The sequence below is a fragment of the Denticeps clupeoides genome, chromosome 18 (assembly GCF_900700375.1).
Source record: "Denticeps clupeoides chromosome 18, fDenClu1.1, whole genome shotgun sequence".
Classification (NCBI taxonomy): Eukaryota; Metazoa; Chordata; class Actinopteri; order Clupeiformes; family Denticipitidae; genus Denticeps; species Denticeps clupeoides.
Window position 1 is genome coordinate 3,504,671 of NC_041724.1, and position 26,166 is coordinate 3,530,836.

Sequence of the window (26,166 nt, forward strand, 5' to 3'; positions counted from 1 at the left end):
CACGCTGCCTGGCCTCATCCCCGGGACGCTTCAGCCGCCCCAGGACCGCCGGCAGACTGACAGCGGAGCAGCTGGGAGGTCAGATAATAGCCAAACGCCACACCGCGCCTTCCTCTTCGGCACCACCCTCCTCGGCCAGCGGTTTGACCCGCTGCTGTTAACGGGCGCTCAGTCACCCACACAGTCCGGGGGGAAAGGAGGAGAGAGAGGCTGCTGGCACAAAGGAAAGCACCTCCGCCCCCTCTCCCCCTCGCCGAATATTCGCGATGCTAGCCGTTCGGTTGGTCAAAGTCGAGCGTTAATCTCGCTTTGGCCGCCCGGGCGTTGGGGCTTGGCACAGCTCACCTGCCCGTCCCGTCGGCTCGGCGCCCTCGCTTGCCCCCACGCCCCCCTTGCGCTTCCCGGGGCCGCGGAGATGCTGATGAGGAGCAATGCTGCCTCTCCGTGGAAGTGGCGGACTGATTGCCGGCCATTTGTCTGGAGCGGCGCGACCGGGGGGGGGTCACTTCTGACATGCGACTCGACGCGAGGGCCCTGCGATGATGGAAATTTCCACCGCGGAGCGTTCGCACTCCGGCGTCTAGCCCTCAGACAATCACGCCGTGTCGGATAATTAAGCCGTAAAAGAGCGAGATATCAGGCGTGAGGTCGAAGGCCAAGAAAAGTTGATTAGAGATGAAAAAAGCCGAGAATAAATCCACACATGCCGACAATTGCCTGTTCTTCTTCCATATTCATGCGCTGTGAATACTCAACCCTGCTCATATTAAAAATGCCAACGACTCTTCATATCACTCTGTATGCTTTTTAAAATTTCCGTATTTAAACATGGCTGCTTTACACAAAGTTCAATGTTTGCGTTGCTGTTTGATCGCTTTATTATTGTGTACCTTATGAACCTTAGTACATAGTTCCATGATCCGACGGTTGGATTTGTTGCTCAGCGAGCTGCTTTTTGGACAACGTGATCGTGAAAATGTAATAATGCGGAACGATACCATATTTAAAGAGGGCAAATTATGCGTATTATGTCCTCTCAGCCAATTAGAATGGCCGGCCAGAGCGAGCTGTTTTATAAGATGTAACAGAACAGACTACGAATGAGGGACACAGAGTGGCACGGCAGTTAGCGACGTGCCCTCACGCCTCCAGGTTTGTGAGTTTGAGTCTGGTTTCCTCTGGGTTCTCCAGTTTCCTCCCGCAGTCCAGTAGGGGGTTGGCGACTCGGAATGCTCTCCATAGGTGGGAGTTTGTGAGCGAATGTCACGCGCGTGACATGTGCCCTGTGACACTGTAGGGTGTCGATGTGCTTCGATGGCGTGATAAAAAATGTCCTCCCCGAGAGACTTGTTGAGACATTTACCAGACGCCCTTATCCAGAACGACTTACAGTTAGTAGTTACAGGGACAGTCCCCCCCCCTGGAGACACTCAGGGTTAAGTGTCTTGCTCAGGGACATGATGGTAGTAAGTGGGATTTGAACCTGGGTCTTCTGGTTCATAGGCGAGTGTGTTACCCGCTAGGCTACTACCGCTACTACATCATCATCGGTGAAGCTGGGAGGTGGTTGTGTAAATAAATAAATAAAAGAAAGAAAGTTCACATTGACATGACAGCCATATCTGTTTTGAACTTGGCGGCGAGAGGCGTAATCTTTTTGCTCGGTGTGGCTTCCGGCGAACGGCACATCTGGCCACTTATTGAAATGGAAACGCACACTTACTGGTTTAAGTCGCTTATTATTCCGCCCGTGATGTGGCTTCACAGCGGCCGTCAAAAAGACCCCCAAAAATAACCCAATTTGCACCGATTTTTTTCCTCCAATCACGCGATTTTAAAGGGCTGCACGGGACAACGGCGAGTGATTATGTTAATTCTTGTCGCTTTGTGTGAATTTCAATATTTTTGTCACGCTCTCGAATTTTGGCAACAGTACAGGCATTTTTTCATATCGTTCCGCACATGAACGTGTTCCTTAAACACATGAAGGGAGAAGTAATTAGAACGTTCTATAAACCCGCATTGTTTAGGGCCGACATTAAAGGAAGTTTCCGTTTAATATTTTGTGCGGCTGTCTGTGCCAGCGCGTTATCGCTTGAAGCCGATCCACGCTGGGACCTCGGCGAGGCCTGAGAGCCGAACAAATGCTGCGGCGGCCTCCTTTATTGCTTGGACACTTTACAAATTGTTTCGGAGACGACGAGGGCGCCGCGCCGGGCGGCTTAGCACGCGGCCGCCGCCGCCTGAAACTCTCGCGCTGGAACGCGGTCAAAGCAGCGAATGAAAACTCGAACCAGAGTGACGCTTGAAGGGAGAACTGATCAAAAGTGGCGTTTCCGTCATGTGTTGACAATTAAAAGCAGAAAGTGCAATATTTCGCCGTCGATATTTTGGAAAATTCCTCACACATCCCGCTCTGCCCAAATGAGGGCTCACAGTGAACACACGAGCTTGTTAAGTGCCGTAAGTCCCCCGTCTGCATATCAATAAGGTAAAAGTACCAAAAGAACCGAAACTGCTGCAAACGAATGTTAATGGGCTATTTTTACCTCTGCGTTTATTCAACGATGAGGAAACGATGTTTTTTGCACCGTGTGCTCGCGTCGTGGCTCGCGTCGCAGCCGCCTGAAAACATTCACATTTGCAGCATTTAGTGAAAGTGAACTGATTGTCACATGTGATACACTGCAGCACAGCACACGGTGCACACAGTGAAATTTGTCCTCTGGTTTTAACCGTCACCCTTGGTGAGCAGTGGGCGGCCATGACAGGCGCCCGGGGAGCAGCGTGTGGGGACGGCGCTTTGCTCAGTGGCACCTCGGTGGCACCCTGGCGGATCGGGATTCGAACCGGCAACCTTCTGATCACGGGGCCTCTTCCTTAACCGCTACGCCCTTATCCAGAGCGACTTACAATCAGCAGTTACAGGGACAGCCCCCCCCCGGGGGACACAATGGTAGTAAGTGGCAGTTGGGTCTTCTGTTTTTTAGCCCTAGACTACTACCACCCATATCACACATGGACCAAAAGTTTGGAAAAGTTTTATTTGGCACATTGAATGACAATTAAGCTTCAACATCCAAATCAAAGTGTTGTTTGATCAGGAGAGATCTGTGAGAGGGAAGCATATTTACAACATTGACCCATTTATCGTGATGTATAGGTATATACATATTGATAAGCGGGAGCATTTGAAGTGTTTTTTTTTTTTTTTTTGGCGGACTCTAGTGTGTCCGCTCCTGCAGCTTGATCCAGATTCCCTTCTCCGGCCGCAGGATCAACTCCCCGAGGGGCTGCACCTCCTGGCGGCCCTGCAAGGCCTCCACGCTGAAGTGACGCAACACCGTGGCGAGGATCACCTTCTCCTCCATCATGGCGAAACGCTGGCCTGCATGCACACACGCATTTATTTTAACGAGCCTCGCGCCACGCCCCATGCGCCGCGCGGTGGATCCAGAGCCCTGGCATTGGCAAAACGGCTAATTTCTCTTTGTATTGACCTCTCATTATATTCTGCTCTGAACGCCGGCGAGCAGACGCCACCTTCCAGCACCACACACAGGCAGACAATCTGTCTCATTCAGCGGCTGGAGACAGGCTAGCGCTCTCTAGAGACCAATGTGGGGGAGAAAATGTTAGCGGCGCTCCAGTCTGTCGGCCCAAGAAGTTAAACGGATGATTGATTCGGGCGGCAGAGCAGACGGCGCTGAGGAATTGGGACGGTAATAGCAGAGGGGGTGGTGCCACACCATAACAAGTGGGGTCAGTAATGTGATGTGACCCCTGCTGATATGACTATGAAATCTGGGCCCCGCATATAACTTTTCAAATGGTTTTTTTTTTGTTTTGTGAAGTTTTCGTGAAACTATGTTTCCTGCGCTCGCAGGGAAGTCCGCAGAAAATAAAAACAACAACATAACCATTCAATCCTGTGTATTTTTCTCATTTTTTCCTATAATCTAAAGCCCAGTGTGTTGTGTTACTGTAAATCAGCAACTTTTCTCACTTGGTCTCACTCACCGATGCAGTTTCTCGGGCCGGCGGAAAAAGGGATGTAAGCGTACGGGTGTCTCCCGACGCTGTTTTCAGGCAGGAAACGCTCCGGCCGAAACTCCTCCGGATCGGGAAAGTAACGCGGGTCTCTGTGCAGTGCGTACGGTATAATCACCGCATTCACGCCTTTGGGAACTTTGAATCCGTCTAAAACAAATTACAAACGCAATACTGTAGTTACATGGCAATGTATTAATAATAATTACTAACGCTGTATTCACCGCTAGCCGATATTTATTTCCGCAATATAAGGAAGCACCACTAGATGGCGTCTGATCTGGTTGAGTTTTCAACAGAGAGACGACTGAATTCATTAACTTTACGCCATATTTAGTTAACAGTTTCCCGTATGCTGATATCGGAATAAATAGACGCAAGGCGCCATGTTGCCGCACAAATACACCTGATGCAGGTGCGTCTGGACTCTAATTTCAGATCCCAAAGCTGCTCGCATTGTGACACGGTGGATAAAAATAGAAGCCCGACGTCTGCTGTTTCACTGAGATGCAAATAGCGGAAGTGACTTCAAATGTCTGGGAGCCTTTGTGATCTCTGCGTCGCGGCACAATGCTGAATGGCGGCGCAGCGCGAGTCGACTGCCACTTACTCATTTGACAGTCCTCGCCGATGCTGCGCGCGAACAGGGGCACGGAGGGAAAGATGCGCAGCGTCTCCTTGATGACGCACTCGAGGTAACGAAGCTTCTTCATATCCTCCGTGGTCACATGGCGATCAGACAATCCTGGCGGGCACATTGGTAGCCACCAAAAGTAAGTCATATAGCAAGTACAAAACGGACCAAATGATCAGACGGGTGATTGATTGAAGGAAGAAGCCGGGAAGATTTACCGAACACCTCCTGAAGCTCCTGCTGAAGCTTCTTCTGGACATCAGGATGAGAGCCAATTAAATAAAGAGCCCAGTTCATGGACGCTGCTGTAGTGTCGTGACCCTAAAATGAGCCAGATAGATTAGCCAGAACCCTTTAGGACTGCTTTGTTCCGGAAGGAAGTTGTGAGGAACATCAGGGTTCTCTACCTCAAACATGAAGGTGTCCACCTCCTCCCGGATGTCCTCGTGGCTCAGGTAATTCCCCTCATCATCTGTGCTTTTCAACAGCATGTCCAGGAAAGCTCTCCTCTTTTTCTTGCCATGATCAGACTCGCTGTCTGAATCGACGCCCGCCATTCGCTCCGCTCTTTCTTTGATCACCTGTGAAAAAAAAACAAAAAACATTTAGCTGATGCTATAAAATGATTACATTAGTAATAGTAATAATTTCAACACTCCTGGAGCAACTATGGGTAAGGTAGGGTGCCCCGATTTGAGGTTGTGAAAAAAACTGACTCCTGATCAGGGGGTGAGCGTGCCTGCGTAGGGTTGCCACGCTTCCATTAACGACACTTCGATTACCGAGTTTCTAGCGGTACTTCGGCTACCACGATTGGAAGTCAATAGGCGTGTATGATCCAGGCGTGTCTAAAGACTTCCAGGTCTTAAAAAAAGGGGTGGCAGTAGCCTAGTGGGTAACACACTCGCCTATGAACCAGAAGACCCAGGTTCAAACCCCACTTACTACCATCGTGTCCCTGAGCAAGACACTTAACCCTGAGTGTCTCCAGGGGGGGACTGTCCCTGTAACTACTGATTGTAAGTTGCTCTGGATAAGGGCATTTGATAAATGCTCTAAATGTAAATGTATAAAAAGGACATGTCCAGGGGAAAGAGGTCATCTGATCACCCAAAGTAAGGGTATTGCTCTGATAATACAAAGGTTTATAACAATGGGATTTACATGTCGGTTTGCAATAGAGGATTAAATGTAGTGTCATGTCCACTAGATGTGACAGTCACTGATTGGTTGATGTGCATGAAAGGGATGTCAATGATCTCGGTTGCCAGATGTTGACCCAACTCAACATCTATTGAGATTTTTGTCCAACGTCTTAGTGTGTCCACCACCAATGCAAATGAGTCAATTTCTCCAGCATGATGGAGGACACAATTCATGACATGACATTAATGTGCTCACACTTTCAGTGAATGAGTGGAGGATCCTCAGTCTTTTCTGATGCTCCTTGCCCTCTCCCAGTAAATTATAGATCCAGTCCGGCCAAAACCAGGGCATTCTCTGTCTGCGCGTTATGATGTCGCTCATCCTGAGAGAGACAAGAGATGTCGACCAACAAGCGAGCATCACACCTGTGCTACAACACCGCCGTCATATCCATCTAACAGTCTTTCACACTTCATTTATCTACTTTCAGAGCCTCGGTCTTAGATCAGTCGGTCATCGTAATCGTAAACTGTTCACGCAAGGTTCAATATTAATTGTATATAGATTACAGCATAATTAAGAACATTAGCAAACATGAATGCCCGTGCTGAAGGTGTGAAACCCAGGCTCTAACCCTCAGCATTATTCGCATGATTATTTCCACGTTTGTTAGCACGCTGACAACGCAGGCAATTTTGGGCTGCGTGCATATCCACCGAGAATAATGGAAACGCTTTGGGATTTCACTTACTTGTAAACACTGCGTACATACTCAGAATCTGAGTTGCTCTGTGCATAGATGTTCCTACCCATTGCTGTCTCTGAGGGAGAAAATGAACTAGAAATGTAAATTTTTTTATTTATTTCAAGTAAACCACATTTCATTCAGATTGCATGGATGGGTTTCTTGTTTAAGCCTGGTAATTTAATTGTGGTGCATTGTATTTTTAATGCACTTCACTTCATCCTACCTTTGTGCAGCTGTATGTTATACATAATACATAATGATGCACTGGAAGTTTATTAAAGTCGTAAGTAAGAAAGTGTCTTTTGCAGAGAAGAAAATGTTAATGGTTTTGTGCGTCTCAATCACAGAAGACATGCAGACAGACCCACCACAGATAATGTCCAGGGCACACAGAGTAATGAGGCTGAAGCAGTCAAAGGCCTCGCCTCCCGCATGATTCTTCAGTTTCTCCAACAGCACCTCAGCCTGTTCGTTCATAACTTCAAGGAAGTCAGAGAGGATGGAGAAGTGGAACGTTGGGGTTAACATCTTCCGTCGGCCACGCCACTTCTCTCCTGTGCTGCGAAATAAGACCTGATTGAATTTTGAGCCTTGAGACGGATGATCCTGTGGTCTTTTTTTTATTATTTTTATTCTAGGCATTGTAAGTTTTCCTTCTAAACAAACTCAGGCAATTCTGGCCTCCTTCCCATCTGTTAAAATGACCCAGTAACTATTCTAACCCAGTATCAAGCAAACATGTTATCATTCTTGGCCTCTATCCAGGGCCATCACCACATGACCAGTATCAAGGTCCTCAACCAGCCTTGCAAATGGGTGATGATGAACAGTCCCTGCCTGATAGAGCACATAAAGAACCCATTGTAATGTACTTATGGTCTGTACAAACCTTGACCAAAAAAGTTCAATAGCGATCACAAGCTGTTTTTGATTGTGGGTTACACAAGAAATGAGTTGTGTTGCTGTGTCACAGTTGTCATGCAACAATGTTGGCTGGGTTCTGAGCCATACCTGGTGAGCAGCCCTGTGCCAAGCCAAGGCTCCAGAAACTTGTAGGAGAAAGACTTATCATTGTGTCTGGAAGTGCTCAGTATCACCTAGAGGCAACAACAAATCCAATGGGTACATGGAATGTATAAGCTATAACATTTCACCCATGCTTTTCACACTTAACCCTCAACTGTCAGAAATTTGTCAAAACTAGTCTAGTGCCCCTGCTGGCTGGCTGCAGTAACGTTTCTTAGCATCCCCAGGTGTTTCAAAGACAAATTATCCAGTTTTCCATGCCGCTTTTTTTTTTTTATAATTTATGTCAAACGTGAGTTTAGACGTGAGACAATGAGAGATGAAAGACCTCAACACCAACGATGTGACAGGTCACCGGACCAGTGAGATTTGGGTCAGTGGCACCACCTTGCTCAGATTCAAAAACACAGCCTGGGCTGGGCCATTTTCCGCTTCTATAAACCACATGGCAGCTCTTAGAGCCCGCAGCAGACTTCACAAAGGTGTTGACATCCTACTTATGCAAGCATTGTTGTTCCTCTGCAGCCCCCCAATTAGCCGCTTATTAGCAGCCGCTCCTTGAGCACACTGTGATCTTAATGCACTTGGTGGATTTACCTCAATGTTTTCCGCATGGTAGAGGATGAGGAAGGGTACGGGTCCAACCCAAACTTTGGCCAGTGGTAAGTGTCTGAACTCATTAGTGCCTTCAATCATTTGATTGAAGAATTCTTTAGATTGAAAAAAAACGGACAAACAAGAGTGGAAAGACGATTAAAAACGCAGTGTTATCAGTATGTGTGGACAAATGGTAGAGAGTTCCCTTACCCCCAGCGTTGACTTTGAACTGCAGCGCGTTGCCGATGATGGGAAACGCTCCCCCCTTTCCAGGGATCGGCCTCATTACAATCCATTTATATACATATTCCCGAAGCGGTTGATAGTCGAGGCATGCCAGCAGAATGACAGAAATGGCCAGAGCGACGATTCCCAGAGTGTACAGCCCCAGCTCAATGGCCATCTTTGCGCCGATGGATCGAGCAGCGCTGTGAAACGCACCGGTGGCTCAGCGTGAACTTTAGACCCCAACTCGGCCGTCCTGCTCAGGGGCGGCTGGCGTGAAGTTATTGGGCTATTTGCTTTATGATGCAGCAAATGTAGTTATCTGCAGGTGAACGGCCAGGTGGCTGCCAGAGGAGCCGGGATGAAGAGTGTTGTGTTTTTTCGGCTAGAGGACGGGCCCTGTTTATTTTCGTTTGGGCTCCGGCCGAATGCAACGCCTCCAGAAGCCGAGAAGAAGGCCAAATCTCAATAAATACTTAACATACACCCAGACCAAAAATTTCAGAGCTGCAGACAAATTTTAGAATAGCTCACCGTTGTTACCTTACGTCCATTTTATAGTCTCGACTATTTAGTATTGGCTTTTGCAAATAATAAAGCACAAAGCCAACATGGGTGGCATGAGTTGAGTTTTCACAGCTAAGACCTTGAAGTTTTCACACACTTTAGCTGTTTATATCAGCTCAGACCAGTAAAAATGTTGTTGTTTAAAGTTGATATAAAATTTTATTGAATACATGGCGCTCTATGTATTCAATACAATTTTACATCAACTGTAAACAACATTTGACTCACATCTCATGACTCATATCTCATTTATGAATCTGCTTTGATTGTGGTTATCTGTCTCTTATGAAGGTGTGTTAAGTAACTCTTATAGCTCTCTCTCTCTCTCTCTATTTTAACACACACACACAGCCGTTGGAGAATGTTATCAGTACAATATGCTCCCCTGATCATTTTACACGTCAAAATAAAATGTTATTGATATAGGATATTCCCACTTTTTTATGTTAACTTTACATTTAATTTTGTCCACTACACCTTCATCTAGTGCACATATATGTATATGTCCATATTTTTTTACTGAAAAAAGTAGTACTACTGATAACTACAGCATTCATTCAGCATATTTCAACACTGAAACTGTGTTCACCTTTGCACCACCTTCATTATTGTGCCTTCTATTGTCCCTTTGTCTAGACGCCACACTGCAGTGTCTTGTGGTAGTTGGGTGAAGTGTTGGGTTGTAGGACGGTGGTAGCCTTGTGGGTAACACATGCTCCAAGGGGGACTGACCTTGTAAATACTGACTGTAAAGTGCTGTAATGTAAAAGTGTTTATGTATCCTGTGTACACTCTCTGTGTCTGTCTATCTACATAGTCAACTTTTTCCCCCATGTATTAAAGAAAACTCACTTTTCCTTATTTAACGTGCAAAGAAAGACATGAAATTGACGACGTGCAAACGTGTGTTTATTCAGTAAAATACTCAGCACGGGTTTGGCATTTATTTCTTGTAAAAGTTAAGAAACACCATTATCCAAAAAAAAAACAGTATCCAATCCTCAGTCCATTCAGGGAAGATCTGCACTTGTAAACTCATAAATTTTCATAAAGATACACGGTATTTTCTACATTCATACAAACTCTCATTTCTGCATTTATAAAGTGTAACATTGACTTCAAATGTTGAAGATGTCTTTCTTCATAACAAATAGTAGCATGACATTTTAATAAGAAAAATATGACATTTTTTCAATATAAAAAATCATTTTTTTCATTGTAATGAGAAAGTACTACAGAAAAACTTTTAAACTCTGATTGGCTGAGAGCATGTAAACATCATGGTGCCTTTTTACAATGTTTAGGGTTATGACAACGCAACATGACCTGATGCTGCCTGAACGACGTTGCTTAGCAACAGCTGATAACAGATGGAACTACTTCGTTGCAGAAGATAAATCTTGTGGCTTTTTTGATCACTGCAAGAACTAAATATTGACAGTTACACTGTAGTATAAGTCACAGTAGCACCAGTTCTGACGTCCCACTGTTCAATACTGTTTTTATTGCTGACTTACTCTCAATTTTAAATATAATAATTCTTGAATATTTCATTTAAGTTTAATTTCAGAAATATATGGTATGGACGCAAAATGCACAGTTAGTTAATAAACGTGCTGTACTTGCATGTGACAGCCACCTCATACCTTCATGGAATTAGTGAAAAAGCTCAAGTGAATTGTACAAGAAGTCATTTGGCCGCATCACAAGGCGAAGTGATGACGATGTGGTGGTTTATTTCGTCGGCATATTGGAGCCTCTGAATTCGCCCTGGGAAAAACACATCAGCCAAGGATTGTCGATCAACAAAGCCCAGTGTGCAGGGATCTTTAAGTCATTAGGACCTTCTTCCTCCCGTTCCCAGGGAAGCGGCTGAAGGCTTTCCGCTGATGCTGTGGACCTACCAAATCAGCAGACACAATGTCTGTTTTTTACATGCAAAATTGTTTCAAGTCCTCAAATATAAATCCAGCATAGATTTTTCCCATGGGCCTGTTCCACTGTGAGTCATGTGACACACGCTCTGTGGCAGAATCCCAACAACCCACGTAGTCATGAATCACTTTCAAAGCACGGCGACGGAATGTAAAAATAAAACGTGAGCTGCGTCAGGGTAGAATGAAGACATATTTACCCTCGGCCTCAGCGGGAGGCGGGGCGAGGGCTCGTCGGCGGGGTGGGGTGGCGCACTCGGAGAAGCCGCTGGACATGGAGGAGGTGATGCCCATGCTGAAGCCGGTGACACCCATGCGTGAACAGTCCCCTGTGGTTGTGACGCAGTTTGAGTAATGTGACCCACAGGCGTTCACCTGAGTGCCTCTGCGTCCAGAGAAAGGCGCCGGCAGAGTTGAGGTCAGACCGTCTACTATCTGTGACTCGGGGAGCTTGGATTTCAACATTATTAATAGCAGCTCTAAAGCCATACTTGCTGCAGCCGCCGCATTCAGCTACCCAGAATGCAATGCTTTTCGGTCATCAGCAAGTCATATTCAACCCCATTCAGTCAGGAGGTACAAAAAGCCTTTGCACTCTAAAGTAATCCCCCTACTCCGCATGCCGGGTGTGTAGCGCGTGGGCTCCGTGTTTCGGTGCAGAAACAAACAAATAAATAAATAATCGGCCGAGTGCGCAAGCTGGGCCAAAAATTATTCAAGAGGCGGGATTCAATATCTAATCAGAAGTGCTTCATCGGCCCAGATAAGTGCACTGCTGAAGGCCTCCAGTGAAAGGCAGCCACGATGTAGCATCCACATCATTTAAGGGAAATGAGTCGTCATTTCTGCTGTCATTTTTTGCGATTTTTATATCAATTTTTTATGTGACGCGAGCAAATAAATGCCAAACACAAGGCTACACAAGGACAGCACGTCATTGTTAATTTTAATGCAGGGTTTTTTCAGTGAACAGGGTTTTTCAGTGCGAACCTTCAGCTATGTTTGTCCTTGGTGGGCGTTTGAAGGAACGTTCAGGTCGGTGCTCATATTGCAACGTGAATGCAGCTTTTGAAGGATTGAGATGAAGCTGGCATCTAAACTTCGTGTAACACCTTGTGTCCAAGCCACGCCCGAAGTCGCTAGCTGTCTGACAGGAGGACTTACCTGGAAGTGGAGCTCTCAGCCCCCTCACACTGCTGGCGAAGTCTGCCGGACTGAAAGAGCTCTTCATGAGCGAGTCTGACTGAAGGACAAGAAACAGCTAAATGAACACATGCATACATACCGAATTTTTATTTCTTTTCTCTATAATTCTTAAGATATTTATAATGGAATATTGGTTGATTCAAATTCTGGTCACGTACGATCACATTTGATATTTTTATTCTATTACTCTTAATAATAATGTTTATCCTAATGTATTTTTTTTTTGCATCTGTTCACTTTCCACTGTAGCTATAAGGCCTAAAAGACATAATGTCACTTGACTGACAATGAAAGAGAGACGTTTGATTGGCTTAGCCACATGCCAGCCTTGATTTTTCTCTAAATAAAAAATAGCACAGAAATGTGAAGACGTGACTTCTAATGGCACGGACAAGTCAGATATAAGAGCCAGGTGAGGGTGTGCTGAAGACGCCTCACCCAGAACGTGTGAGTCGTGTTGGGCCTGGACTCCAGCATCTGCGTGGGCTCCCTCAGAGGAGGCAGGGTGGAGCTGGGGTGCACGGCGCTTACCACCCCGCCCCGCAAGAACCTCAGCCTGGGCTGCAGGAGATGAGAGTGTGGTCAGTGCATCCTAACCAACTCAATGGAATTCTGGGATTTCTTCATAAACAAGAACATTTTGCACAAAGACAACACTGAGGTCTCGGTCTTTGTTGAGTCTTCGCTGGCTCTGCTCACGTCGCGTTTTAGAAGCAATCATTTCATTCTGCCCCGCGAGCCGTATTTAAACAATGACGCGAGACGAAGGCTTTGTGAAAATACGCCGCGAAAGACAAATAAGGGATTTGAGGATTGCAATCTATTACCGGGGAAAGTTGTTCCATAAAATGTATCCCCATGATGGAATGAGCCTGGCCTCGCACTTACAGACAAAACATACACACAGAGAGCACCATATAAATTCTGGTTTAATTATCTCATTCCACAAGTGTAATGGAACCAGATACAGACGCCTTCCAATATGCCCAGGGGTTCCTGTAACCCCATCATTTCCGGGGAAAGATTTGCATGCTTCATCATATCTCGTGGATGAGACACACATCTTTGAACCAGAAGGCCACAAGGTCACAGGTTCAAACCCCACTCACTACCACTGTGTCCCTGAGCAAGACACTTAACACTGTGTGTCTCCAGGGGGACTGTCCCTGTAACTGCTGAAGTTACTCTGGATAAGGGCGTCTGTCACAATGGTTGGACATGGCGAGGAAGGACGGCGTCACGAGACAGGAGTTTATTACATGGTAACAGGACAGGGGAGACGTCACATAACAACGACCTGACGGCGAACAGACACGAACAGGGCAGCTTTATACAAACAGACAGAGGTGAAGACAACCAGGAAATATAATGACAAAGGACCAACATGAAACATCAAAATCCCGACCCAGAGTAGCCATTTCCAGACGGATCCTGACATCATCTGATAAATTATATACATATACATTGCTGAACCCACAATTTCTGAACCCACAGTTGAGTTGTGGGATGTCTGCAACTATACCACAAGGTGCATAACTTTTGATCACCTCTCCATAGCTAATGCATGCTTGAAAATCAAAAGATTCAATAAAGTACAAGTAGAAAGCGTGCTAAACTGAATGCGGATCATTCCGTCTCGGATATAACACTGAGATCTGGGAGACACCGAGGCCTGAAGTTAGCATCTTGAACATTCCTTGAAAAATTCTGCAGTCTGGCAGTGCACATTGTCCAGCAGAAATGGAAAAACCAGGACCTATGGTTCCCCAGGGCCTAAAGTCCCCAAGCTGAACATAGCTCTGCCATCTCTCACTCAGGTAAATGACACTCAAGTGCCCGTTCTAAATGCTCCCCTGGCGCCTTTCATGGCTGCCCACTGTTCCTTCAGGGGATGGGATAAATGCAGAGGCATCTTGCATGTGACAACTAGTCACTTTCACTAGTTTCACCTATTTTTTTTCACCACACTTTCACCATTTTATCATAAATCCCACACAGTGTGGCAACTATGTGCCATAGTAACATGGTAGTAAGCAACACTCAATATCGTACCAATATACTCTCTACCAGAGTCTAAAATCAGATGAATTATTGATCCTTGCAGTAATATAAATGAACATTGTAAGTGCAGAGCAGGGACTGTAGATGGTGAACAGGCCTCCACAGCACCAGGGCAAACAGAACCACCGAATGAACGAAGGAAAAGCAAAGCCGTTCGGAAACTTGGCAGCCCGTACCTGTGCTTGCCTGGGGGGCTGCGTGGCGGCGCCGTCCTGGAGCTCCACAGCCTCCGATTGGACGTGAGGAAACCTCTGCTTGAGTGCGGCAGTGGCCGGCGGCAACAACAGGCCCTCGCTCACCATGCATCTGCGGCGTGGAGGAAGTGGGCTGCGTTAGGCAAATTAGCATGTTTGTTTGTGCGCGGTTACGCCCGGCGGCGCCGTTCTAATCATCTTCACCCCACTTCGTACGGCGGTGGGGACGGCACGCCTGCAGCGGAATCTGCTGCGTCCTAGCATGTGATTGACAGGGCTTTAGCTATAATTGTACTGCGCCACTCCAGGGGCCAAGTTAACAAGATTCACGAAAAAACAAGAATTAGACGAACAGTCTGCTTTGTCTGCAATTTTCTCAAGTCTGATTATACGGTAAAAAAGCGAAACGTTTAATATTTCATATCAGCAGCCCTTCAGACCCCCAACCACCTTTTTCCTCTCATTATTCATCCATAGCCCTTCACATTTATGCTGTTTAGCAGATGTGCTTACGAGGGGGACTAATGTGTGGATGGATTGGGGTGCTGAAATGAATCTCGTAATCGATTAATCGCGATGCAGATGTGAGTGATTCTGCATCGATGCAGTGCAGAACATAATAGATTATAGCATAATGACGTTGCTTGGTGATTTTAGGATTATAAATTCTAGATAAAAAGTAGTTCCTGATCTGACTGCAGCGGCACTGTAGGATTCAACTTCGTCCAGAAGGACATTTGAAATGAACGTTCTCTGAACGCCATACATGTTTTGGCTGCACTTTGTAGCTGTAGCAGATGTCCATGTGAACAAGGCCTTAACTCTCCTCACACTGATGTATTTAAAAATGTCATATGAAGTATTGTAAAAAAATGTATGCGATGCATCGACAATTGAGCCATTGACAATCGTAATCGAATCGAATCGTGACACCAGTGAATGTTCACACCTCTACCCTGAAAGCCAGTGAGCACCACAAGATGCCAGGGAATGAAGCATCTATTAGCGAAAGGGAGTAAACCTCACATGGGAAGACAAATGTTTCTTTCTAGCATGAGGAAGAACAACTCTTGATCTGCAGTGGCCTTTCTATGTGACCCAGAATTCATAAAATATGCCCCAAAAAATGACTTTTTCTTTTGGTATTTGTCTAGTGACAGTACATAGCGTTCAACAGTCACAATGTTTACATCTCGCTATGACCCCGAGAGTAACAGCATGAATTGAGCTGCAGACCTGGTTTTCCATGCAAAATAAGAGCTGGGTCCTTTTTTGTTGGGTTCGGGTTGGGGGGTGTTGTGGGGTCTACGGCGATGCCACCTACTGTATAATCTCACGCTGGACGTAGCACATCAAATATTAAATATCAAGCATTGATAGCACAAGAAGTCCCTGGCCCATGTCGCGAGTCTGATTGCATTTTTTTAAGGCCGCCACGGGGTGACCCTACACGATTCCCCCCGTATTGTGCGGAGGGTCCCTTTGTAATGAAATGACGGGTGCGTTTTCATTGGCGCGCGGCTTTGATCGCGATCGAGGGGGGCGGCTCACAGTCTGGTTCCTCGCAGGACCTCGCCCGGGTCCACGGGCCGGCGGTGGAGGAGCCTGGCCCGGCTGCTGAGACAGAGGAGCCGGCGCTGCCGGGGGGGCTTGTGCGAGAGCGCACACGCGGCCCTCTGACCCAGCGGCCTGCCGCAGAGCGTCGCACTGGGCCTGTCGTCTGGGTCGGACCTGCAAAACAACAAGCGGAACCCCATCGGATCACAGCAGCCAGCAGTGATTTATATCATGCTGCAAGTTCTGCTGGTTCCTAATAAAGTTCTTCGAAAAGTTGTCAAATATCCACACAGAGCCTTGTATAGTAGTAAATATGGTAGGTTCATGCATGTAAATTAAGCAAAGGGGACTACTGTTTCCTGTTACTGAGATGATGTCACTGTTTACACTGTTTTCATATTTAATTATGACTATCGTGACAATAAGCAAAACCATACAGAGTGACTATAGGTGCAGCGTCTACAGTGAAACATTTCCATTTCAAATCCTGCTGTTCCTAAGCAACGTGACCCCAGCATGATAAGCTTTAAACTTATGAAGTGATATTATTGTCAAAAAATTACATTTTGAAGACTTACAAAGACTTCTCCGTAAAACTCGGCGTCCTCTGTTGAAGCGGTTTTGCCTGGATTGTCATAACGCCGTTCAAATTGACTTTAAATGTACCCGAGTCCTGCAGTTGGGCAAAAAGAGAGATAGAATTCGGCACATATTTAGGAAAATCCGCTGAGTTCACAGCACAGACCTGCGTAAAGCTGCAGTTTGCGCCGGGGAGGAAGTTGCCGTTGGACCCCCTGGAGCTGGGCACTTGGCGAGCTCGGGAGTGGAGCTGAGACGGGGGCTCGTGCAGGCTGCATTTCTCCAGGGTTCCTCTGGGAGGTCCTCCTTTTGAAAGGGGGGGGGCGATTTTGGCACGCTTAATCGGTGTCACTTATCATGTACAGGAATTACTCGTCTTAAAAAAAATTGTAAAGAGAACCTGTGCTCGGCCCCTCCCACTGTTTGTGCAGCAGCCGCTCCAGAGCGCTCACCACCGCTTGCCACACGTCATCGAAGAGCTCGCCAGACACGGCGTCCTTAATGCATTCGTTGGGGGACACGGGCGGGACCCCGCCCCGGAGCGCCACACCCAAAGCAGCACAGACCTTCCTCTGTTCCGCCCCCTCGTCCTCCCTGTGGGGGACACGCGAGCAAGCGAAATTACGATTGGCCTCTAAACAATAACTGCCATCTACGGTTGCACATTTTCATTATGACAATGCATAACACTGAACTACTTTAATGAGCTCAATGGACAATGTTCTCTTCTACACTCAACATCAGACTTTCAAATCCAAGGAAAGGGGCTCGTTGAGGTATGAATTTGCATAAGATTTTGTGTAGCTTTTTTTTTACTCCTTTATTTGCTTCAGAACCTGACTGAGCCCAACGTGGCACATGAGACGTGAGAGAGAAAGGAGTTGACTCACGTCTCCTTGACATCGTAGGCGAGGAACTCCTCGATTCTCCCCTCCGACTCGAACACCTCTTCATCTAGGATGGAGGGCAGGCCGGGTTTGGAGAGCGTGAAGCTGGCGCTGAAGGCCGCATGCGATGCTGTGCACCCCAGGGCCAGTCTGTAGCCCTCAACACACAACCTGAAAAGTGAAAGAGAAGTGATTGTCATTGTGATACACAGCACAGCATACGGTGACACAATGAAAGTGTCCTCTGCATTTAACCCATCACCCTTGGTGAGCAGTGGGCAGCCATGACAGGCGCCCGGGGAGCAGTGTGTGGGGACGGTGCTTTGCTCAGTGGCAACTCAGTGGCACTTTGGCAGTTTGGGATTTGAATCGGCAACCTTCTGATTACGGGGCCGATTCCTTAACTGCTAGGGCCACCACTGCCCCTATTTTTTTTAAAGAAGGGACTGGCCGGTAATTGAAAGGTCACCTCCAGGATTTAGAGACTAATGTTTTGCTAACAGGCCACCTTCGGTCGACTAAATTATCGCTATATTGTCCCCAAAATGACCAGAACAAACTGAGTTGAATCCAGGAGGAAAGTTGGGCTAAACTGACTGAGGACAATGATTAACATTAATATCTTAGCCGAGGGCAAAGGTACATCAATTACAAAACATCGATCATAAAGGAACACGCTTTATAGCCCCTGCTTTAATTTTTCATAAAAACAGTATTAATAATAGATGCCACGATAGAATTCATAACATCAGTTTTGGTCCGATGTAGAAGCAAAGCGGTGATTCAAATCAATTTATCTCTCATTAAGTTGGGAATTAAGAGCACATTAGAGCAAACACAATGGCATTACAATGACGCGGGGCGGAGCTGTTTTAATAACTCGCTGTTCCAGGAGCTTCCTTCAGACCCGGAGACGAGCCGGAGTGTCGATGGGAAATTAGCAATCAAATTACTGGCAGCGGCGCTCAGAGACCGGCTGTCTGATGAGTTTAATCTCAATCCTCCCAGCTCAGTGCCACGCTACTCACTCTGCCAGCTGCAACACACACACACACACACACACACACACATACTTTATCGCACTCACAGACGTGCCTCAGCACACACAACAGGGAAGAGACACGCCTTATCTTGCGCACACAGACATACGCACATCAGCAGCACACACACATGCATTTCACAACACAAGCGCCATACACACTATATTTATACATATAAATATATGTAAATATAGGCATGCAGTAATGCAGCTGGCTACCAAGGTGTTACGCGTTTAGGATGACTTTAAATCCAGCTTTAATTATCATGCGCGTTGGTGCGAGGTGTGGAGGTGTGTAGCGGGGGGGCTCACTCGCTTTGCTCCTCCCTCTTCTCCGTACGCAGGGCCACACCCCTGCTGCTGAGAGTTCGGCGGATGTACTGGAATCCCTCCTGCTTGGGCGGCTCCAGCTGATTCCCCAGGATCCTGTGACAGAAACGAGAATAAAATAAAAGAATTGAAAACTAAAGCAAAAAACTGTGTTGCAGCGGAATTGTGGGGGGGGGGGGGGGGTAAAAAAAAAAAAAAAAAGCTTTTCCCGAAAAGACGGTTTTCCTTTGTGGGTCATTTATTCACCTATTGATTGTCCACTGTTCACTGCAGACCAATAGAATTGGCCTGTTAGCTTTTCGTCAATGTTTCTATTCTGGTGGGAAGACACGCGTGTCACTGGATGGTTGACTGGTGTGAAACTGGTCCTGCCAGTGGGGGGACTCAGGCTCTGAAGCGGCTCTGGAGATGTCGCAGCTGCTTGGTTTTTGACTTTTTTTATTGTCTCTCCGGTGGCAGAGCGGAAATGCACTTCGGGTACCTGAGGTGAGGCGAGTGACCGTTCCATTCCTGGCACTCCGTCCACAGCCCCTCAGAGTGGCTGCTCACCTTCCCCTCGTACAACAGCTCGTCCACATCGCAGAAGAGCTGCCGTACATGCTGTGTGTTTGCTCTGTCAAACTCCTGCAAGAACACACACGCACACACACACTTTAATAACTACACCGAATACAATGGCTTATATTCCTAAAGGGGTTAAGGAATATTTAGGAAAATAAGTTTGGGCAATCTTTGTGTAATTCTCAGTAATTAACTGGGTTGAACAGAGTTTTTTTCAAGCCTGTTCCCAGAGGACCCCAGTCAGAGTCCTAATTAGGCTCGGGATCTGCTCAATGGCCATATAATGAATGTGGCTGGTTGAATGAAAATATTGTGGCCAGGGAGCTTGAAGAAAAGATAGAACCCGATTACATGGAGGTGCTGGCCCAGGTTCAGGTCCAGCTTGCTACATAAAGCATAAAGCGAAAGATTAAACTTGTCTGCACAATGTAATAAAGTTTCAATTTTAACCCACAAAGTTCACTAAACTCAGAACATAGCAAAGGACCAAACCTGTACAAACCTGAACAAGTCAAGTGACCATAAGCCTGAAATAGACTGTCTGGGTCAAATTAAACTCGATTGTGCATTTGGCTTGATTTGCTACCAGGAACAGATACAATCATCGAAACTCTGCAGACATCAAATGAGCCCTGAATATAAGATGGCCCAAGGATCTCAGAGAACTCGAGGCCTTTTGCTGGGGGGAATGGGCTAAAACAGTTCCCTCAAAAAGATCTGAAACAATTAGAGCTGTGATCATTTCCAAAGATGGTCTTGTAAAGTAACAACTAAAATTATCTAAAAAGAATTTATTTTTGGAAGTCAGTAATTTCTTAGACATTCAAAGTCACCAGGGGGGGACAAAGGGTAGAGCGCAGAAGATGCATGATGATGTTAAAATATCATCCCGTGTGTTCGGTGGAGTCAGTCTCACGTCGTATCTCCAGGAGTAGATGGAACTGTGCTCTGTGGACAGGCCAGTAGCGCAACCCGGGCTCCCCGAGGATGAGGTCGGCCGACTTGCCGGAGCTGCAGCGTCCACTACAGACCAGAGACCAGGGCTCCCGCTGACAGGAGAGAGAGAGAGAGAGACATTCTGATCAGAGCACCATCTGCAACAGGGGCTCCAGGAACACTGTCACATCAAGAATAAGTGGTACCTGAGGTCAGAGGTTATAATCCTGCAAATGCTCTGGGGCAAATGAGCTGGGACGTGGCAGATGTGGCCTCCAGGCTCTTTGAGCTTCTTCCTGGAATTGAGTCAAACAAGAGCCCAGTGTATTGTGCTCTATGGGGACAAACACAATGGCCAGAACAATAACACAATTTTTCACAGTAGTATATTTGCACTTTTTCAATACTCTTGGTGCAAAAGTAATAAACATTTAATTGTCTTTATATTGTCTAATATATTTAAAAGACATTCTGAAGACATTTTTGAAAAAGTGATTCTGAGGACTCCTTTTAAAAGACATACCGAGGACATTTTTAAAAAGACATTCTGAGAACACTTTTAAAGAACTCTGCATTCAAGCTCACAGCTGCTTTTGCTTCTTATGTGCAATACAGCAGTGGCACAGACAAATGTTGCATCCTTTCTGAACTTTAAATCTAACGCAATGCATGACATTTAACTGCCCATTCTGGAAAAATGAGTTAGTTGTACATAGAGTAACACCTAAAATCAATGGCCACACAAACTTCTTGTGTGGAGATCACTAAATGCTTCTTTCCACAGCCCAACAGACACCTGAACACTCAGGAACTTTCCACTCTGGACTGACACACATACACACACATACACACACCGCCTCTCTTATTTTGAATAACATTCATGGTCTATAAGACCATCTATTATTGCACTGTTCCATTTTGCACAGCAATATTTGCACTATTTTACTTTGCACATTTATTATTAATTTCACATGTTTAGCGCTGTCTGTCTCATTGTTGTCTATATGTTTTTGTTAAATGTTATTCTTGCCCAGTTTGTCTGTGTCGCAAACGTGCACTTTATGTCACGTTTATGTAACTTTGTTTAATTGTTCAAATGCTACATGTAGCACCAGGTTCTGGAGAAACGTTATTTTGTTTCACTATGGACTGTCTAACATATATATATATGTTAGAAATATATGTATATAATGACAATAAAGCTCAACTTTAACTTCATAGCTGCATTACAGACAGTGTCTAATGACGTTTTTGTATTTTGTAGTGGCTGTTCAGATAAAATGAAATAAGCCTTTATTGGTCCCACAAGTGGGAAATTTGCATGGTCACAACAGAAAGTGGACCGGTAGGAGAGCACCAAAAAACTAGAATAAAAACGTTTACAGTATGAAAAAGTACACTATACAAACAATCTGGGATGCGTGGATGTGTGTCTTGTTAGTCTATGTAGTCTGTGTAAGTGCGGTCAGCTGCATGGACTTTGTTGTATCTTATCAGATAGTTCCAGCTGTGTGTTTCAGCAAATTTAGGATTATTTAAAGATTAATCCATCCAGGATCTGGCAACACCAGGGGGGTCGTCTCACTGACAAATCTCTTATTGAAAATAATATTGTATTCATTACCTCCTACAAGTATCCCACTTTCTCTAGACCCCCATATGTAAGATGACAAATGCATTTTGAGAATAGAAAAAAATCTTATACTAGGTGAAATGAGCATGTACTACCAGTGAAAACACAGGATGTCACTACCCAGACATGTGTCCCTGTGCATCCAGAAGAGCCTGGAAACTTCGCCAAAATCTCTCCTCAGTAGACTGACTGCAGCACCTGGATCAGCAGGTGGGGTGAACCAGGATTTCTTGTTCAGGATCCAAATCTGGCAACATGTCGAGACCTATGTTTTGGCCAAATTAATACTACCCTAAACATTTAAACTTTTTAAAATGCAAAATGATTGTATTATTATAGACTTAAGAACTGCTAAATTAAGGACTATCATGATGATTACAAATAAACTAAAATATTACTTTACATGTCACAGCCCTTTGCCTCATGCTCCACTTACCCAAAATTCTGACAAGATCTTGGACTGTCTCATGCCTCGCTGCCTGCTCCGACTGTCTGCGCTTGTTTTTCTCTGTATTTTAGCTGCCCTTTTGTGTCACGTCAGGGACTGTCCTCCTTCAACTTCTCTTGAGCTCGAGTTCATCTCTGTATTTTGTTTTTGGCCACTGAGCCCTTGAGCCTCATTTTCATTCACAGCACTGAATGACACTGAAACTTTCATATGCATTAAATCTCATGGTTTTTATGTCTATTTATTATAACTTTTATTTCTATTATTATGTGTATTTTACTTCCATTAGGCCTGAGTACATCTCAGATGCCGAGCACTTTGCCAGTGGACTTGCTGAAATGTAAATGAGTGAGAGACGACCCTGGACTTACCCGATGACGATGAGTCCCGCATCTCTGCCGACCGACCCTAACCTGCAGCGGTCACAGACGCGCCTTGGCCGTGGTGCCACGCCTAGCAGAGCCGGGCTGCCCAGAGACGCGATCATCGGCGCTCTGCCCCCACCAAAGGTACATTTTCATCCGCCTGTAAGCCCCGCCCCTGGCACCGCCCACTCCCTGCTTGCCCTTCCAACTAAAGGTCTGAGGCCTTCCACGGTCGCTCCTATGCCGCCGATGCCTGTTGTGCAGGTGTCTTCTGGGAAAGCCCTGCCCTTCACGATCACGTTCATCCATGCAGCATGTGGCACCATCTCCTTTGCCACCGCATCCCAGCAACCAGTGAGCACTGGGATGTCACCTGCACGAACAGGGCGGTCACAAGGGCCTCCTGCGCTCACGGGAAACCGCCAGCATTTTATTATGGAATGCATCGCGATCCCGTGCAGAAAAAAAGTAAAAGTGGAGGCGCGAGCGACGCCGCACGAGGCTCTGCAGAGTGAGCTCAGCTGTTACGCTGTGCGCAGAGAAAGGAAAACTAATTAGCTGAAGACTGATGGCCTGAACGGTCTGTGGAGATCAAAGACGTCTCGCGTTTCCACTCACAGAGCAAACGGCAGCTAACTTCGGCGAGCCGCCCCGCCGCGGCCTCATTAAACATGCATCGACGGCAGGGGAAGACGCGGGCGTATGAAATGGACTCCTTTGCCCTCATCTGCCATTCATGAGTGGCCACAACGGAACAGTGATTTCACTGCGACGCCTGGTGTCACCTACGGTCCTGCTTGACTGCCACGGCCAGGCCTTCTCACGCCGACCAAGAACGTCCGATCCCGGTGAGCGTACTGACAAGTTTATTTTGGGTCCATGTTAATATTGAATTAGGAAGGCGTGCTGTTAACTTACTCCTGGTACGTTTTACTACGGCGCAATACTCCAAACTGCCCGCTAGAGGTCGCCCCGCCCCAATATTTCAAGAACGCGTTTACTCTGCATGAAAATAAACGTCATTAACGTCAATCTAACGTGCAACCTCACATTCGTTTGCTGTTCATGCTTTCATGCTTTGCAGGCATGCACAGGAAATGCAATACCCACGATGACGCGTGTGTGACGGGAAGAGACACTACGCAGATGGGAAAGTGATACCGTGGTTCCTCGACATCAGCAGGGAAGCATCGCTTCTGTATTTTGTCACCAGCTGATCGGTTATTCACTTCACCATAAAAACCAACAAAAGTTTTTTTTATTAAAAAGAACTCTCTGACACGACTCGATCCACACAGCACTGTCTTCAGCATTCTTCAGTAAAAGAATTTGTTTTAAAAAATATTACAAATGTGTTGCATTTATTGTTGCACAGGATAAAATTCAATATATTCATTATGTACATATCTGATGAGGGTGCTTAAAGAGAGTGTAAAATGCAGTGTATTAAAATCTACATGCCTAGCCTATAATGCCTATAATGAAGGTGCATAAATATAGTAAATAACGCCCTACATTACAGTAATGATAACCTTTTTAATTATGGTGCTTAATAACGGCATAAAATGCAATACATTAATCATATTCAAATCTTGTCTTTATAATTAGGGTGCTTAAAGACAGTATACAATGCAGTATATTAAAATATCCATGCCTGGCCTATAATTGAGAGTGGTTCATTATAGCATCTAATGCAATGCAGTAAAATATGCATGCTTGGGCTTTATAATGAAGGAGTTTGAATACAGTAAATTGCGTAGCATGGTAATAACATGCATCACGGTATATACATATAATGCAAAATATGAATCATATGCGTGGTTCACCCACCTCTACTCTAAGTGACCCCTTACTTTTGGCGCTCATCCGGGTCTCGGGGTGCGTTCAGGTCTTCGTGCACCGGCGGGTGGCGTCGGCCCGCCCTCCTCCACGGGCCGTCAGGGTCCGGGTTCGGGTCGACGTTCCTGCCCGTCAGACCCGGCTGCTTCGCGGCGCCCTTGCCGACTCTCGGTCGGTCGGGAGCCGCGGACAGCGTCGCCTCCTTCACCCCCAGGAGCGCCGCGGCCGCGGGCATCGTGGGCTCCGGCGCGACGCCGCCGAGCGCTGAGCCGAGCACCGGGAGCTGCATGTCTGCGAGTCCCAAGACGTTCCGCGGTTTCGTTTACAGCGCGACGTGATACTTCTGCCGGCGTTTTCGTTCATATTGTATTACAGATTTAGATCTCCGTCCTGCGAACAATGGAGGGCCGTCATGCGGAGAGCAGCTCCGGCCACAAGAGTTGCCGCAGGTGCAGAAGTTCGGTTGCCATGTCAAACACGCAGGCAAGGAGCTGGAAAAGATCTCGAAATTCACGCAATATATATAATTGATCAAATTCACGTAAATATATCTATATTTCCTGCGCGTATGTTCATTAAAAAAGAGACGTTAATCTTTGCATGCTGGAAGAAAGATTTTATTCGATGAGTCTGTCCGTAAATTGCAAACGAAGACTGTGGAAGGCGGCGGTGGCCGCCAGGTGGCGGTGCGGCACAAGAAATACGAGACGGGCTGGGTGACGCTGGGGGCTACAGGTCAAAGATCACGGGGCTGGGCAGGAGCCCACAATGCTTCATTTATAAACCAGCATCCTCCTCCTTAGTAACATGTTTATAAATTGCATGCAAATATCTGATCAAAAATGCATTCATTTATTTGCATACAAGACTGAAAATAGCTGCTAAATATCGTATATAGGCCCACTTCATACAAAACAACTGTCCGGTATCAATGTGTTAGAAAATTGTAGATCCTGATGGCCCACGTTCTCCAGGTGAACGACGCAGAAGCGCCTGGTTGCCCCGCTGGTCGTCTGACCAGGACGCATTTGCTCAGCCGTCCAGTTCTGGTGTCCGTGTGTCCATTAAGGGTGCTCTAGGTAGTGTTTAAGGGTCAGCGTGGCTTGCAGAATTTAAAAGACCTTCTATCACAGCTTGTGTTGCAGGAGCTACTGAAATCCCTTGCAGCAGGAACCAGGTTTTTTCTTGCATTTTTGTTCCGACATGGACTGAGTGATTAGTGATTTTATTCACACGGGCATTTTTGCAGAGCTTTGAGGTGTACTGAACGTTATTATTATTGTATTATGTTTAGTTTCAGCACATTACCATGCTACAGAAGTCATTTGAAATTTGAGAAAGAAACACAGAAAAGTTATTTACTAGTATAGCGAGGAGATGTTTCTATAGTAGACATACAGTACTTTATCTTATCAAAAACAGTTCAATGTGAAATTATCTTACCACAGTAAATCATTTAAGAATCCCGCTTTTAATGTGACCCTCTACAATTCAGTAGGAAAGAGGAATTATTTTTACTACTGTTGTAGGTACAGCACATCCGGAAAGTATTCACAGTGTGTCACTTTTTCCACATTTTGTTATGTTACAGCCTGATTCAAAAG

General features: G+C 46.1%; 2 protein-coding genes across 2 annotated transcripts; both read right to left on the reverse strand.

Moving 5' to 3' along the window:
• Positions 1 to 3,224: 3,224 nt before the first annotated feature.
• cyp4v2b (cytochrome P450, family 4, subfamily V, member 2b) lies at positions 3,225 to 8,604 on the reverse strand. The gene is made up of 11 exons (XM_028960649.1): positions 8,412 to 8,604; positions 8,202 to 8,314; positions 7,590 to 7,675; positions 6,947 to 7,137; positions 6,582 to 6,651; positions 6,086 to 6,212; positions 5,092 to 5,265; positions 4,903 to 5,005; positions 4,661 to 4,795; positions 4,021 to 4,200; positions 3,225 to 3,388 (listed from the first exon to the last, which is right to left on the reverse strand). Exons 1-11 carry the CDS (start codon positions 8,602 to 8,604, stop codon positions 3,225 to 3,227), a joined length of 1,536 nt encoding a protein of 511 aa, XP_028816482.1.
• A 1,678-nt stretch (positions 8,605 to 10,282) lies between these two features.
• Positions 10,283 to 24,851, reverse strand: fam149a (family with sequence similarity 149 member A). The gene is made up of 16 exons (XM_028960897.1): positions 24,577 to 24,851; positions 22,730 to 22,852; positions 20,484 to 20,573; positions 20,258 to 20,390; positions 19,262 to 19,404; positions 18,763 to 18,876; positions 17,415 to 17,582; positions 16,925 to 17,118; positions 16,691 to 16,830; positions 16,524 to 16,618; positions 15,940 to 16,119; positions 14,371 to 14,500; positions 12,572 to 12,694; positions 12,092 to 12,170; positions 11,128 to 11,256; positions 10,283 to 10,893 (listed from the first exon to the last, which is right to left on the reverse strand). The coding sequence occupies exons 1-16, from the start codon at positions 24,849 to 24,851 to the stop codon at positions 10,823 to 10,825; spliced, it is 2,187 nt and encodes a 728-aa protein (XP_028816730.1). The 3' UTR covers positions 10,283 to 10,822.
• Between the last annotated feature and the right edge of the window lie 1,315 nt (positions 24,852 to 26,166).

Bases quoted from the DNA above. Each gene is read 5' to 3' on its own strand.
- cyp4v2b (XM_028960649.1), bottom strand. From the start codon at position 8,604: ATGGCCATTGAGCTGGGGCTGTACACTCTGGGAATCGTCGCTCTGGCC. The intron at 7,138-7,589 runs GTATGGCTCAGA...CTTATTTCGCAG, and splicing joins GGCACAGGGCTGCTCACCAG to CACAGGAGAGAAGTGGCGTG. The intron at 4,201-4,660 runs GTAAGTGGCAGT...AATTTGTTTTAG, and splicing joins CGGCGAGGACTGTCAAATGA to ACGGATTCAAAGTTCCCAAA.
- fam149a (XM_028960897.1), bottom strand. From the start codon at position 24,851: ATGCAGCTCCCGGTGCTCGGCTCAGCGCTCGGCGGCGTCGCGCCGGAG. The intron at 20,574-22,729 runs GTAAGTCCAGGG...ACTCAATTCCAG, and splicing joins GCGGGACTCATCGTCATCGG to GAAGAAGCTCAAAGAGCCTG. The intron at 18,877-19,261 runs GTACCCGAAGTG...TTTCTGTCACAG, and splicing joins GGTCACTCGCCTCACCTCAG to GATCCTGGGGAATCAGCTGG.